We start from the raw sequence: 16,497 nt of genomic DNA, 5'->3' as shown, positions 1-16,497 counted from the left end.
AATAGAGAAATGACGCTCGGGTTATCCTAGCTCAGATGGTGACACGTGTAGGGCTGGGTACTACCTACGACCCCAGCCCAGATGGTGACACGTGCAGGGTTGGATGCGAGCCACGCGTCCAAAGCGTAACTGCCTGGAGAGAAAAAAAACCTAGCTATAAAGGTAAACTTAACAGAATTTGCAGAGGTAGGTTTTTCATTACGGCTCATTGCTAGGGTTGTGTGCACTTTAGTACGGTTCTACAGAGTATATTTTCTCTCAGTTTTTGGGTGTTCGTGTAACTTACTTGAGCGTCGGAGCGCCACCGGCCGCAGAGGCGCCACCTTGTGTTTTTCAGGTTCTCAGAGAGCCTATTTGTGGTGTGGACTTGAAGGGCACGTGGTGTGAAGCTGGTGAAGAGGATCGTGACGAGGCAACGCTCTTGCGCTAGGTCAACTGGCAGGATCATAATTTAATATATTACATTTTAGAAAAATAAATTTATTTAAATATACATAATTTATTAATTAATTTAAATTTTAATATTACATTTAAATAAATATAAAATATTATAAAATATTCCCGTTAAAGATACTAATAACAAGAAAAGGAAAAAAAAACTATGTTACTTGGTGCAGAGAGTAGAATAAAATTGTTGGAACCCAAGGATAAAAATGGTAACGCAATGCCACCGAAAAGGAACGGTTCAGAGAAAGATAAAGACAAAAAGTAGAATCTTTCTTCTTATGATTTAGACTGGAGCTATTTTCACACTTTTATTCTTTCGACCATCTTCCCTCGTAAAATGTCTTTTCTGAAAATTGAAAAACAGAAATATTTTGACGAACACAGTAACCAAATTGCCATGTCAACGTGTATCAGTACTCAGCCAGAAATATCCTTTTCCTGTTCTACCATGAATTAATACTATAATTAGAAGAGGTAGCAAAAACGAAGTGTCATATTGAACAAAGACACACATAACGAAACATGTTACGTATTTCCAAGCCACCAGTCATACCTATGACATCACTCCTGATTTCATGTTTCTCATTTCGCACCTACTATTCCACGATAGTCAATACTTTCTGAAATCATCTTAACTAGTGCCCAAGAACAAAAATAATACATTTTCATTAAAAATATAAAAAACTCTAATTTCTACACATCTTAATACAAATATTTTTTTCCTTTTCATAATTAAATATATTATAACAAACTTATTGTTAAATATTTTAAAGTTGGAAAAATCAAAAACTAAAAAAGTGGACATATATAACATTAATTATCCTTTTCAAAATTATTACAACATTCATTATTTTTTATTATATATATTTATTATTTATTTAATTTTCAATTAAATTATTTAATTTTTTCATTTATATTCTTATTAACAATTTAATATTTAATTATTTTTTATTGAAATTAAAATATTTATATTAATTTGTTTATATTATTAACAAGCGTGAGTGAGTTATTTAGTTCGAGTAATCCATCCATGAAATGAATAGACATAAGTGAGAGAGTAATTTGACTATAAATAGTAATGGAAATATTGAATTTTTGTTTTTAACTAAAATTTTACTGAGATGATGCGAGTGATAAGAAATATGATTTGATTGGAGACAACTTTTCAGAAAATAATATTTTTCTACGAGAAAAAGAAAATAATCACATGTTAAACGTAATTTTGAAAACAACATAGATACAATGGAGGAAGTCGTAAAATAAATAAAATTATAAGCATAAAAAGATGGAGGAGTAAAAGAGTTCACGTTTTCTTTCATAGATTGTGTATTTAGCAGCGAACGGGTAAATCCGACATAGGTCAGCATCAGAGTTATTAATTGAACAACGCTTCTTCAATCTCATTGGAACGTTTTTGTCTTTCTCTTTTTCCTTCCTTTCATTCGTTCTTTCTTTCTTTCACCAGAACGAAGAGAGTTCTGGGTTGTGTCGCAAGCTGAGGAATGGAGGGGGATCTAAGGCAGAAGCTGTTGAGCAAGGAGAGGAGAAACGATGAAGATGAAGAAGAGTTATCATTGGCCAAGAGGGTGTGGAATGAGAGCAAGTTGATGTGGATAGTGGCAGCACCAGCCATATGCACTAGGTTCTCCACCTTTGGTCTCAATGTTATAAGCCAATCCTTCATTGGCCATATTGGCTCAAGGGAATTGGCTGCTTTTGCTCTCGTTTACACCGTTCTCATTAGATTCGCCAATGGTGTTCTCGTACGGTTTTTCCTTCTTCGTCAAACCCTTTCAATATTATTTTATTTTAATTATGGGTATTGGAAAAAGTTGAAAAAGTTAGGTGCTTTTGTTGTATCATCCGAGAATGTGTTTCTTTGTTTTGTTCTTAGGTGTATAAAGTATTCATATATATATATATATATATATATTGTTTGATAGTTTTTCATGCATAGGAGTGGAGAGAGGAAGATACGTGTTGGTGGTGAAATATGTTATTCATTTAATCTATATTTTTATAACATTAAAACACAGGGTGTTCCGTACTTGATAGAAGAAGAACGTCACTTTATATGTAACAGTACTACTGTATTGTGACTCAGAAACAGAGATCAGTTCCTCTGTTTCATCGTTTAAAAGTTCAACACCTTCGTTGATTTTTGGTTATTAATTAGATTTGGATTCTTGGGATTGGTTGAACTAGGGTAACACGAGAAACATGGATTGTAAGGTCTGCAGTTTGTGAAATATACTATCACTGTATTTAAAATCGGGTTACTTTCTAGGTGTGTGTATTTTTTCGTTTATTTAATTTTTATTTAACCTATATACGGTGTGCAGATATAAATATTTTTTATTACACTGTATTGGGTTTGTGTCCAAATTAGAATTGCAATTACAAAACAATGAATCTTGCAATGACTCGAATTTCTTGTTTGTATAATGGCATTGCAGTTAGGGATGGCGAGTGCATTGTCAACACTTTGTGGGCAAGCATTTGGTGCAAAAGAATATAGCATGATGGGAGTGTATCTTCAGAGATCATGGATAGTTTTGTTCTTAACTGCACTCTGTCTTCTTCCGGTGTTCTTCTTCACAAGCCCAATTTTAATGCTCTTAGGCCAAGATGAGAGCATAGCACAAGTGGCAGGAACCATTTCTGTTTGGTCAATTCCTATCGTGTTTGCTTTCATTGTCTCATTCACTTGTCAGACTTTCCTGCAATCTCAGAGCAAGAATGTCATCATTGCATTCTTGGCAGCATTTTCGATAGTGATTCATTTGTTTCTCTCCTGGCTTTTGACAATGAATTTCAAGCTGGGAATTCCTGGTGCAATGGTTTCAACAATTTTGGCATTCTGGATTCCCAACATTGGTCAACTCATATTTGTCACATGTGGTTGGTGCTCTGATACATGGAAAGGTTTCTCCTCTCTCGCATTCAAAGACCTCTGGCCTGTTGTCAAGATGTCTCTTTCAGCTGGTGCCATGCTATGGTGAGCTTTCTTCTCAAGTGGGCTCAGTTCTTTGCAATGTCGTAAGTCAGACTTAAAAATACGCATCTAAGACTTGAAAGATACTATTTTCATCTAATGATTTCAATTTACTTTCTGAATGCCAGACTCTCTTCTACTATTGATGTCAAATTTCACACTGAGAGTGCAATAAAAGGATGTGAAAGAAAGATGTTAACCAAACACTTTTCTTAGAGAATCTAAGTTGTTACTATGTTATTTATCGTGAACTAACATCATTCTGTTGTATATTTTACAGTCTTGAGCTCTGGTACTACACCATACTGGTTCTTTTGACCGGTAACATGAAAAATGCAGAGGTTGCAATTGATGCTCTATCCATATGGTAATGCACTAGAACATTTTTTTTTTGTACTAAAATTCAAATATTGTGTTTCTACCTTATATTGTTGGGGGTATTAGCTTCATGGAAAAAAATTTCTCTTTCCTGCTACTAATGATGAAATTTGATTGTTTACAGTCTCAACATCAATGGATGGGAAATGATGATAGCACTCGGTTTCATGGCTGCAGCAAGGTAATGGCGTTGTTCTCCTTTCTAACGTTGATGTTGCAGTTGTAATCAACCTCGACCTTCCATTTTATTTTATTTTTCTTCTGTTGTAGTTTTCCCTGAAAACTTGGCTTGTAACTTTGTTTTTGCAGTGTTCGAGTAGCAAATGAACTTGGAAAAGGAAGTGCCAAAGCTGCAAAGTTCTCAATAGTTGTGTCTGTGCTCACATCATTGATCATCGGATTCTTTCTGTTCTTATTCTTCTTATTTTTCAGAGAAAGACTTGCTTACATATTCACCTCAGATAAAGACGTGGCCTTGGCTGTTGGGGATTTGTCACCTTTGTTATCAATCTCTATTTTACTAAACAGTGTTCAACCTGTACTCTCAGGTATTTTTTTACACCATTTCCTCTCTCTTACTTGAACTGATTTAAGATTTGAATCCTTGTTGCTTTAAAATTACTAAAGCTAATTAATCTGTCAGTGTCAATGTGTGTGTACAAACATACATACATACATATATATACACTTCTGAAGCTAGTTAATATGTGATTTGAACAGGAGTGGCTATAGGAGCAGGGTGGCAAAGCATTGTAGCTTATGTGAATCTGGGGTGTTATTACATCATAGGTATACCTGTAGGTATTGTACTTGGTAATGCTCTCGACATGCAAGTCAAGGTACCTGCTCTTTCACTTATTTTTGTTGCTTTCAAACTATTAATCATGTTTATGCTGCTTGATGTATTGAACAAACTTTATCACTTTTGCAGGGAATCTGGATTGGAATGTTGTTTGGAACCTTCATTCAAACAATAGTGCTAACTGTAATCACATACAAAACTAATTGGGAGGAGCAGGTATGCATTTGGCTTAAGGCTAGTGCAGACATCTCTAAAGTACTTGCAGAAAAAGAAAATAAAGAACTTATCAATATAAGCACTTTTCAACCTATTTAATAAGTTTTATGGTTAAATCTACAGCAGAAGCTCTCTTGTGAAGAGATCTTACTGAATAAATTCTTGATTTTGTTTACCCAAATGCTTTAATTGAACATAATCATAACATTCTGTGCAGGTTACCATTGCTCAAAAGCGTATTAGCAGATGGGCGAAGGTGGACAGTGCTGATCAAGAAAATGAAACAGAGAGAAAATATGTTAGCTAATTATTTGAAGAGCCATCATTGGTGTACCATGTTGTTATACAACAAGGATGTTGATAGCAATTGTATTGTTGTTAGGTAGATGTTTGGAAAATATATTACCTATATTTTCCTTCATTAATTGTCTGAAATCAAAACTAGTGATCCTCTTTCTCAGTTTTGCTAATTCTTTTACTAGATTCCATACTTTTGCTCCTACTCCACGTACTCTCACTGGTACTAATTATTAACTTTAAATAAATTGATAAAGCAAAAAAATAAGTTTTCAAAGATCTGTTTTGCAAATTAGAAAGCAAGAACTAAAAAATGTTTCCCAGAAGTTCTTTTGCTTTCTAGGGGCCAATTTGATAAATAAATAATTTCTCCCGTGGTAATTTTACAATATTTTTTTTTATAATTAAATGTTTTTTTAGTCTATCATTTTTTGCGTTTTGGTATGTTTGGTTTGAAAAATCCCAGTCTAATATTTATATTTTTTAAAACTTCATTTTAAATTTTTAACTAAAATATTAAATAGACAATAGTATTGACTAATGTTCCATTGCAATAGTTTTAAAAATATAGATATAATATATTTTTTAAAATGTTTATTTTAATATTTTAGGCTTTAAAATATTTATTTCATTATTATTGGAAAGTTAACTTTAACTTTAATTTAAAAATTTCAAATTGACTTGAAATCAAATGAATCAATTCATGAGGTAAATTTATCCTACCTTATATACTGTAATTTTTATCTGTATCATTCGACAAGGTAAATTTTCTAATATACATTATTATTTTTATTTAATTTTTTCAATCAAGTAAAACGAAAATAATTATTATCTTTTTTTCTCTCATTATTTTTTATCAAATAAAAGATAGTTTTCATGGTGAGAAAATATATTGCTTTAAATATAGACAAAAGAAGTCCAAATGAATTGGTTGAACATCCTCCATCCTTTATAAACTTGGAAAAGTACATGTTCAATCAAAAGAAATGTAGGGTCTTTCAAGGAGATACATAAGCAAATTTGATACTGTATTGTCGAAAAGCTGATTAGCCGACAATTACTGAGCACAAATGAAAGATTGCTAACTAAAAAGCTTTAAACTAGACGATTCCTAAGGTGAGGCTTCTAGACACTTGGAGCCTGATCCGGTCGGTCATCAGTAGTCGATGACGTCAGCAGCAGATAACCACGTGGACCACTCGCAGGGTCACACGTGGATCAGGTGGCAGAGAAATCAGGGAGGAGATCACCCCGAACGGTGATCGGTGGTCAGTAACCGAGTGGCCACCGACAGATCAGTTCCAAGATAAACACCTGGGGGGGAGAACGTGAGAAGCAATAGAGCACCGATCAGTCATCAGGTGCATGGTCATCGGGGTTTCGTGTTACACGCAGTTAAATTGGGACTGAGATTCCCAGCGAGAGTGTTACGCATGGACCTCGCATGATCATATCTCAGAGAAACAGGAGCTGCTCGCCGGTAGAATCGTGCACGAGAGTGGCCTGAGGGAGTTAGTAAACCGGTCAGTGATTGGTGACTCTTGATCCTACCTGTTGACCAAGACGCAAGAGCCTTGCCTCGTCGAATCTGGATCGACTTTGCGCCGTGTTAGCTTCCGTCCTTCGCTTTGATTCACCTCAAGAACCTGCAAAAGACAGAACGGCGCCGCTGCGGCCGATCACGCTCCGACGCCCAAGTCAGCGACCGAACCACCAAAATACTAAGAGAAAACTAAGAACTTTCAGGAACCGTGCAAAATTCTCTCTCAGCGTACTCAAGTTCTCACAAGCGTAAAGAAGTATTCTAAAACGCGCGTACCTCAGAAGTTCGTTAGGATTCCTTATATACCTGTGCATTTTCTCTCTCCTGACAGTTACACATCTGGACACGTGGCTTGTATCCAGCTGTACACGTGTCACCATCTGGAGCATCCTTGACTTGGGCGTCACTTCTTACTCTTCAGGCTTTCAGCTAAGTTACTTATGCAGGAAACAACTCAGCGCATAACTGCCTTGGAGCGTGATCTCTTCTGCGTGGCGAGTACGGGTGCCTTCATACACACCTTCCCTGTGGTCTCGCCGGCCGCCTTCATGATCTACTTTATTTGCTTCATCGTGCATGCTCGGGTAAGCTGTTGTTCGACCTCAACCTCTGGCTAGCTAGGGAATGACCATCTGACGATTTCATCCTCTGCTTCGAAAGCCTGGAACAAACCTCCCTGATCCTTCGGCGATGTCCTCCTTTCGGCGATCTCCGATCACTTGGTCGTCTAGGTTTGCATCCGGCGACTTCATCACAAACCTGGTGACCGCCGGTTTAGGTATGCTAGAGATCGGAGCACGCCAACTTAAGGTCTAGCGACTACACGAGCCCCCCGACTTCCTTCCCTTCTGCCAGTCAGGAGCCCTGCTCAACACGCCTACATAATAGCTTGCTGCCACGTCATCACTTCCGACTACCTGGGCGGTACACAAGCCCCCCAGTCTTAAGCGAAGACTTGTCCAGCGAAAAGACTAAGAGGTCACGTCACTGCCGATCTACGTGGCGCTGGCGCAGAATTCCAAACGTTCGTACCCTCTGCTTTCCTGACGCTCCACCAAACACCTTTTTCCAATCGCTCGACACGTGGCCTCATCAACGGTCATTTTCAGCTGCCGTTTGCGCTTCCAAAAACGTTTGAAAAACCCTTAAACCCTTTCATTTTTACTATTTCATCATCTCTCTGCCTTCTCAAAACGCTCTGAGTTTTCTCTGCAAACCCACAACACTTCTCAGCTCCCTCAATCTCCAACTCCCTTCAACGCTCATCTGATCATCGAAAGGTACCTCTTTTACTTCTTTTGTTGATACTTGCTGCATTTTAACCGATTCGCATCATCCTTTATCTGTCTGGTGCATACGCTGTGGGTTGTTTCTTCTTCTTCTCCCTTTTCGTAACTTAGGGCTTCGTCTTCCATTACTTTCATCACAACGAACTCTCGTTCGTTCGTTTTTCATCCTTCGTCCACAATCGAGTCGATCTTTACAACCTTCGTTCATCTTTCTTTTTTTTCTTTTTCCTTTGCAGTTCCCGCGATGGCTTGTACAAAAACCACCGCGAATCCTCCTCCTTCATCACGAAACCCTCCATCCCAAGCGCATAACCTACCGCGAGCATCTGGTGCTCCCTCTTCCCAGGCTGAGAGGCCTGCAACCTCTCGTCCCAACCTTGCTCAGGCAACTCCACCAATCGCCGAAGGAGCCCCCATTCCCACTCCAGACTACAAGAAACTCTACCCGTGGGCCACCCCAACTTTGCTGAAGGAGACCTCTTCAGTAAACTCTGCGTTGGCGGTGCTACGGCTGAAGAAAGGGGACGAACCCGACCTCTCATTCCACAAGGAGAACGACGACAAGCTAATGGTGCTGCCTTGCCCTCCCGACGTGGCAATTTGCGCGGATGACAAGGGGAGCAACGGCGAGTTGTTCTGCTTCATTTATACCACCCTTTTCAAGAAAGTGAAACTCAGGCTTCCCTTCACCCGTTTTGAACGGGAATTATTAACCGAGCTCAACATCGCCGCTGCCCAGCTCCATCCCAACAGTTGGGCATTCGTGCGGGCATTCCAGATCATGTGTGCGCATTTGGGACTACCGGCCTCAGTAGATGTCTTCCTTTTCCTGTTCGAGGCCAAGAATCCTGGAGACCGCCCCTGGGTGAGTTAAACGGGATTGCTGGGAGATCGATCCTCTCTATCTTCCAGCAATCTTACAAAGATTGGAAGGGAAAGTTCGTCCAAGTGCGCCAAAACGCTCAAGACCCTTCGCTGCTCGATGGCTTTCCCTTGTACTGGGTAAACAAGGGAAGTAAGGACTCCAAAGAGAACTTCAGAAGGCCAAGAAGTCCTGACAACATGGGCGAGTTGGACAGGGACCTATGCCTTTTCTGGAAGAGCGTAGCGGCTGTTAACATCACCTTTCCCACCTCCGCAATAATCTCCTTCGAGTTCCTCGAGGACCAACTCGAAGCTCACAGAGGTTAGTACTTACCTTCACATTTAGGTTCTCGTCTTGTGTTTATTGGGCGTCCTGCTTGTTGCGCACTGGGCTTGGTTTTTATTTCATGCACCACTTTTTTTATATCCTTCGCACACATACTCGTATATTTCACCTTTGCCTTCGCGCTTACTTGTATATTTTTGCACTGTGCAGATCTCATGTTGGGCAAAGGCAAGTTAGCTGAACTGAGGGCGCTCGCCCGAACCCACAAACTGGCCTCGGGTTCTCAAACTGTGCCTAACTCGGTGGTGGAGATCGCCGCTGCCCAGGGGAGATCGCCCCCTCAAGGCCCAGCTCCTCCCGAGGCACTGCCCGCCCCTCAATGAAAGAAACTCATCTTGAGGAAACCAAAGAGGAAAACTCCTCAAGTGGTCCAAGAAGATGAAGAAGAGGATGATGAGGCGACTGAGGACGGCCTTGTCACCAAAAGGAAGAGGGTGGCACCTTCTTCTCCACCCGCTCTCCCAACATCAACTTCGCCCTCTCCCCCAGCTCCAACACCGCCGGTCCAAGCAGTACCCTTGGCAGCTGCGCTTCCTGCTGTTGAAGGCAACGAGCCTAACTTCATGGAGAACCCTCCTAGTGCCTCCACGGCATTCGTATCTGCTGGAGAGGGTCCTCCTTCAACTGCCTCAATCGCTGAAGCTGCACCAGGTGGTGATGAAGGCGCTCACGACTCACCAATACTCATAACCGAGTCCCCCTCTTCACCACTACGCCAGGAAGCCCAACCTCTTCAACCAATTCAAGAGGGTGGTGGTGAGAGTCAGCACCAGGCTCCTTTAGCACCCCCACCGACAGCAGCTGCAAGCCTTCCCCTCGCGGTCAGAGAAATCTGGGGGCCCTTCGCAGCTAAACTCAAAATGATGGCAGAGGACCTCCCCTCAATCATAACAAAAGCTGTGGAGAGCTCCAGCAAAAAACTTCAGGGCGATATCTCCACACTTCAAGAGGAGAATCGCTTGATAAGGATCGAGGCGGAAAAGCTATCCTGCAACCTCATGATGGCGGAGATCGATCACTCAAGGGTGGAGGATGCCATGAGTGCCGAGCTGAGGGTTGCGCGCAAGGAGGCCTCCGATTTGCGCCAAAAGTTGCATCTCTTAGCTCAAGAGAAAATCGAGTTGGAGAGCAAGCTGGTGCCTTACAGGCTCAAGGTGGCCAACTTGGAGGCATCGATGAAAGCGGATGCAACCAAGGTGGAGAACCTTGAGAAGAGATCGGCTGATCGGGAGGTTCTCCTTGAAAGGGTTGAGAGGGAGAGGGACGACGCCGTGGACGAGCTCGCCAAGGCTCGAGAGGAAAATGAAAAGATTGCGGCAGAGCTGGCCCAGGCGCGGGGCGAAGGCAAGAAGGTTGCTGATGACCTCGCTCAGACTCTTAGGGAAACTGAAGAACTGAAGAAGCGAGCTGACGAGCTGAAGCAGCAAACCGAGGGGCTCAAACAGCAAAACGAAGAGCTTGAACTGAGCTCCGCCCAAGTTCTCGCCGCCGGATTCGATGCCGCCCTGGAGCAAGTCGCCTGCTAGTACCCCGAGCTCGACCTCTCCATGGTGTCGATTTGCAACGAAGTGGTGGATGGGAAGATCGTTCCTTCAGAAGATTAGCCACTTCCCTCCATCATTTATTTGCCTATCTCCTTTTGCACGATCTTTACTTGTAATTTTCTTTCCTTTGTATTCGAACTGATACCGTCTTTATTATAAATTTTTCTGCTTCTACATATAGCCTCTCTGTTTGCTTTGCTTCTCCTTGAAGAGACCGCTTAAACAAATTAACTTAGCGATTCTACCATTTACTTACTGCTTCAAACTCGATCAAACTATCAACTTTCGAACGATGGCATTTTAACAACTTGTGAACTTAAGGCAACGAACTTCAGCGCGAAACTACTTACTAAACAGCAAGTTTCAATCCAACTGATAGTTTAAGACATAGTTCACCTGATCTGCTCCATCAAAATGGGCCCTTACTCTTGCCATCGCCTGGACTTCTTCTGATCGCCATAGGGTCCTGGCGATGTAAGCTTCATTTTGCCTTCATAACTTGGCTATTGTTCCCTCATCTGGGGGTAGAGGCGCCTTTCGGATCCTTCTCTACCTCCCTAAGTTTCAGAACAATAAGCCGGATGGCTAGGCGTTCTCTTTGAACCTACCTTAGCCATCCTTTAAACTTCTTCCACCCTTTTCACCATACCTGAACTCGTTCGAGACGAGAAGGATTTTATCTTGCCTGAACTCGCTCGACGGCGAGAAGGTCTTTATCTTGCTTGAACTCGCTCGACGGCGAGAAGGTCTTTATCTTGCCTGAACTCGCTCGACAGCGAGAAGGTCTTTATCTTGCCTGAACTCGCTCGACGGCGAGAAGGTCTTTGTCTTGCCTGAGGACTTTTAACTTGTTCTCGCCTGCACTCGCACAAAGTCGAGGAGGACTTTAATCTCTTTCTCGCCTCAGGACGCGCGAGGGCGTTGAGGTCTTTTAATCGTCGCTGGTGCCTCCGATCGCCGAAAGACGATGAGGACTTTAAAACTTTAGTTGTGCCGCCGATCACCGAAAAGCGATGGGGACTTTAAAACTTTAACTGAGAGCATGTTGAGACTCCAACGGTTTGTGCCCCCACATTTTAGGAAAGACCTCATGTTGAGACTCCAACGGTTTCAACAAGGCACACTAAATGTGGATGAATATTATAAGGAGCTTGAGACGCTTGTGCTTAAAACTGAATTAGAAGAAAGTGAGGAAGCTATGATTGCTAGGTTTGTGAGTGGTCTTAGGAAGGATATTCAAGACATTGTTGAGTTACAAGAGTATTCATCATTGGGCTCTTTAGTTCATCTTGCAATGAAGGTGGAAGCCCAACTTGCTAAGAAAAACTCTTTCAAAAATGCTTCCAATGATGGATACTACTCCAAGTCTTGGAGAAACAAAACTTCTTTTTCTAAACATCCTTCCAAATATTCTTCTTTCAAACCCAAGGAAACTAAGCCATCTACTTCTAGACCTAAGTCTCCCACTAGAACATCCAATACTAAATGCTTTAAATGTATGGGTTATGGTCATATAGCTGCAAATTGTCCTTCCAAACGAAGTATGTACATGCATGAGGGCATTGTAGTGAGCATGATTCGGATTCTCCTAAGCATTCATTGCATTCTCATGCATCTAGTGAGGAAGAGAGCGAATGTCCACTTGAAGGGGACTTGTTGATGTGATTCCAATAGCCACATAGAACAAGATTCTTGACACTTTGAGGAATCACCTTGAGCTGGAAAATATAGAGGCACTTTCTTAGAAGTTGGATCATGGTTCTAAAATCAAGAACTCACCAATAACAAGTACCAAATCCCAAACTCATTTGGATGAACCAAATATTGTCAAATTGAATCAACAAAGGAAAAATAAATAGAAGAGACCGAACAGAATTGAATCAAAAACAAAAGTACCGAACAGAATTAAGAAACAAACAGAAAATAGGTGCTGGAAAATTAGAGGAACCGAAACAACAACAACTCAAATCACAAGGCAACATGAACAAATTGAAGAAGAAGAAAGGAAGGAGAAGAGAATGCTCATGAAGATGGAAGATAGGTTGGATGATCACGCCACTAGAAGTATGGATGCTCCGAGATGAGAATGATGCCGCCACTTGAGGACTCCAATGATCCATCAAGATAAGACTAGAGAAGAAGGCTCCAAAAGCTCTCCAAAGGTCACTCAAAATTTGAGTAGAGTTTTCTTAGATTAATTCCAATCTCAATTTTACAAAGAGAGCACCTCTATTTATAGCCTAAGGTGCTGAAATGTAAGCTACACAAATTCAAAAAAACTCCCTCCCAAAAAGCTTCTAGAATTTGCGCCTAAAACAAGGCATGAGGAAGGTGTGATCCTTTCTCTCACTTTGGCACCTCCTTATTTACTCCTACACCTATCTACTAATACACCCCCCCTAAGACTCTTAACTAAAGACTAAAAGATGCTTTAACAATAGAGGTTTCTAATGTTTCCCTCTAAGCACCTTTCTAAACAATATTTATTTAAAACTTGGCCTTGCCCTTCATGGGATGGTCTTTGGGCTTTTGTGGGCTTTGGCCTTCTTGGGCTTGGGCTTGGGCTTGGGCTTTATCTTTTGCAAAGATTAACAAGAAAAACTTTAAATGTGAAGGCGAATGATCTTGTTCTTCATTATAAAAAGCCACCTTTAGTTGATTCTCATCACTTGTTAGTTGTGAGAAGACTTCTTGGACAAGTTTCACAACCTTTTGATGAAAGTCAAAGGGAAAATATTTTCCATACAAGATGTCTTATTCAAAACAATATTTGTTCCTTGATAGTGGATGGGGGTAGTTGTGCAAATGTGGCTAGTACAAGAGTAGTAGATAAGCTTGGATTGCCTACTATCTCTCATACAAAGCCCTACAAATTACAATGGCTTAGTGAAGTAGGAGAAATAATTGTTGTACCGCCCTGGTAGTCGGAAGTGATGACGTGGCATCGAGCTATCATATAGGCGTGTTGAACGGGACACCTGGCTGGCAGAAGGGAAGGAAGTCGGGAGGCTCGTGTAGTCGCCAGTTATTAAGTTGGCGTGCTCCGATCTCTAGCATACCTAAACCGGCGGTCACCGGGTTTGAGATGAAGTCGCCAGATGTGAACCCAGGCGACCAAGTGATTAGAGATCGCCGAAACAAGGACATCGCCGAAGATGAAGTCAGATAGTCATTACCCAGCTGGCCAGAGGATGAGCTCGGGAGATAGCTTACCTGAACATACACGGTGAAGCAAGTAAAGTAGATCGTGAAGGTGGCCGGCGAGACCACAGGGAAGGTGTATACGAAGGTACCCGATCTCACCACTCAGAAGAGATCACGCTCCAAGGCAGCTATGCACTGAGTTGTGTCATACATGAGTAACTTAGCCGAAAAACCTGAAGAGTAAGAAGTGGCGCCCAAGTCAAGGATGCTCCAGATGGTGACACGTGTACAGCTGGATGCGAGCCACGTGTCCGATGTGTAACTGTCTGGAGAGAGAAAGTGCGCAGGTATATAAGAGATTCGAACGAACTTCTGAGGTACGCACGTTTAGATTACTTCTTTACGCTTGCGAGTTTTGAGTACGCGGAGAGAGAATTTTGAACGGTTCCTTAGAGTTCTTGAGTTTTCTCTTAGTATTTGGTGGTTCAGTCACTGACTTGGGCGTCGGAGCGTGATCGGCCGCAGCGGCGCCGTTCTGTCTTTTGCAGGTTCTTGAGGTGAATCACGGCGAAGGACGGAGGCTAACACGGCGCAGAAGTCGATCCAGGTTTGACGAGGCAAGGTTCTTGCGTCCCGGTCAATAGGCAGGATCATCAGGCGCCCACCGTGGGGCCGTGTAAAACCTGTTCCCATCTACAACGTGAGTTCTTGGAAGTTTCTGCAGTTTCTGTGTGGTTGTGTGCTGGTGCAACCATTTTTTGCCGCTCATCTAAGCTTTGTTCGGTAGTTTCGTGTTTTACACCGTTCGTTTGAGTTCTTGTTCGGTGAGGTGAGGTTTTTCGCTGCTTACGCAAGTTTTAATCAGTGAGATCTAAGTTTCACTGCTCGTTTGGATTTTCGTGGAAGAAACGGTGGTTTGTGGTGGAGTCGTGAGTTTCTGCGAAGGTTTGCTGTTGAGGTTGTGTTCTTGAAGTTCTTCAGAGTTTTGCGAAGCTCTGACCGATTGATCGCTGAATCGATCGTCGCTGAAGAAGGTGCTGTTCATTGCTCTTTGTGATCTGTCAAGTTTTCATGAGAAAGATGAGAAGCAACCGTTCAAGTCCAGTTGCGCCCATTGCTGCTGAAGGCGCCATGACTATGGCGCAAATGGTGGAAATCATGCGTTCGCTGCAGGCGAATGTGGAAGACTCGCGCATAGAGCAGGCAAAAATGCACGAGGACCTGGTCGCCTCTCAGGCCAGGAATGAAGAGCTTAGCAGAGTTACTGAGGAATTGCGCCAAGCTCTCCAGGAGCAGCAGGGGCGCCCAGTCGCTGAAGAGGTCGCGCCGTCAACACCGCCTCGCGTTTTCCCCATGCCTTTCGCTCAGGCGATTACAGGCACGCCTATTCCTGCGAGTGTAGTACCTGTGAAAGCCGCTTTTACCGGCGTGGAGGATCCTGAGGCACATCTCACCACGTTTCACATGCAGATGATGCTGTCAGAAGGATCGGATGCTGTGTATTGCAAGATGTTTGTGAGCACACTCCAGGGGACGGCGCTGGAGTGGTTTGTGAGCCTGCCTACAGGTCACATAACAAATTTCCAACAGTTTTCGAAGATCTTCGTCGAGCAGTACATAGTGAACAAGGCGCCGCCTAGGGTGTCTTATGATCTGTTCGACATAAGGCAATACCATGGAGAGTCCCTCAGGGACTACTTGAATCGTTTTGGGGCGCAGATGGTCCGCTCGCCGGCCAAGGACGAAGAGATGTTGGTCTACGCATTCAAGAAGGGCGTGCTGCCGGGACCCTTCTGCGAGGCGTTGATCAGGGCTCACCCCGCCACGTTTGCTGAGGTTAGGCGACTTGCAGTGGCCCACATCGCCGATGAAAGTGAGGTCACCGAGAAGAGGGGAAGCGTGGCCCCCGCTAGGCCACGTGCCTAGACCAGGAGCCAGCCACAGAGGGTGCTGGAGACAGCGGTAGCCAAGAGGGATCAGAGAACTTGGCATCCTTATGATCCAAGGAAAAACAAGGGTAGGGGCCCGGGGCGCCCTCAACTAGCACGTCGAGAGTACAATCGCCCGCCGAAGCATAAGTTTGTTATGGGGTTGGCGGACCTGATCGCCATTCCCAATATAGCAGCCAGGCTGAAGGCGCCGAGAAGGTGGGCGACAAGGTGTTGGGACCAAAGCCAGACGCCTGGTGCGAATTCCACCAGGGCTTTGGCCACACCGTGGGCTCATGTTTGGCTTTAGGATACCAGCTCGACGACCTGGTCAAGAGCGGGTTCCTAAATGATTACTTGCTGGATAAAAGGACGGGGGGCGCGTCGAGCTCCCAGCCCGCAGGTGGTGAGGCTCAGCAACACGAGATGCCTACTCACGGAGAGATCCACACCATTGCAGGAGGTTTCTCGGGTGGTGGATGCACCGCGTCACAGAGGAAGAAGTATGCGAGGTCTGTGATGACGGTGGACATGTTCGAGGACCACTCACCAGACGTGGACATCACGTTCACAAGGGAAGATCTCAGGGACGTTGTGCCTCATGACAACGATCCAATAGTCATCTCGCTTGTTACGGCGGGAAGGAAGGTCCACAGAGTACTGGTGGACCAAGGAAGCTCGGCAGATGTGATGTTCTGGCCGAC

At 43.1% G+C, this 16,497-nt stretch overlaps 1 protein-coding gene across 1 annotated transcript; it reads left to right on the top strand.

Moving 5' to 3' along the window:
- The first annotated feature begins 1,713 nt into the window (after positions 1-1,713).
- On the top strand, positions 1,714-5,308 carry LOC137813829 (protein DETOXIFICATION 21-like). The gene is made up of 9 exons (XM_068616271.1): positions 1,714-1,806; positions 1,913-2,210; positions 2,904-3,445; positions 3,723-3,809; positions 3,945-4,001; positions 4,130-4,368; positions 4,541-4,659; positions 4,752-4,838; positions 5,056-5,308. The coding sequence occupies exons 2-9, from the start codon at positions 1,950-1,952 to the stop codon at positions 5,143-5,145; spliced, it is 1,482 nt and encodes a 493-aa protein (XP_068472372.1). The 5' UTR covers positions 1,714-1,806; positions 1,913-1,949; the 3' UTR covers positions 5,146-5,308.
- The last annotated feature ends 11,189 nt before the right edge of the window (positions 5,309-16,497 follow it).

The sequence above is a fragment of the Phaseolus vulgaris genome, chromosome 1 (assembly GCF_000499845.2).
Source record: "Phaseolus vulgaris cultivar G19833 chromosome 1, P. vulgaris v2.0, whole genome shotgun sequence".
In the NCBI taxonomy this organism is placed as follows: Eukaryota; Viridiplantae; Streptophyta; class Magnoliopsida; order Fabales; family Fabaceae; genus Phaseolus; species Phaseolus vulgaris.
The sequence above is the reverse complement of the archived record's forward strand: the minus strand, read 5'-3'. Positions and strand labels throughout refer to the sequence as shown.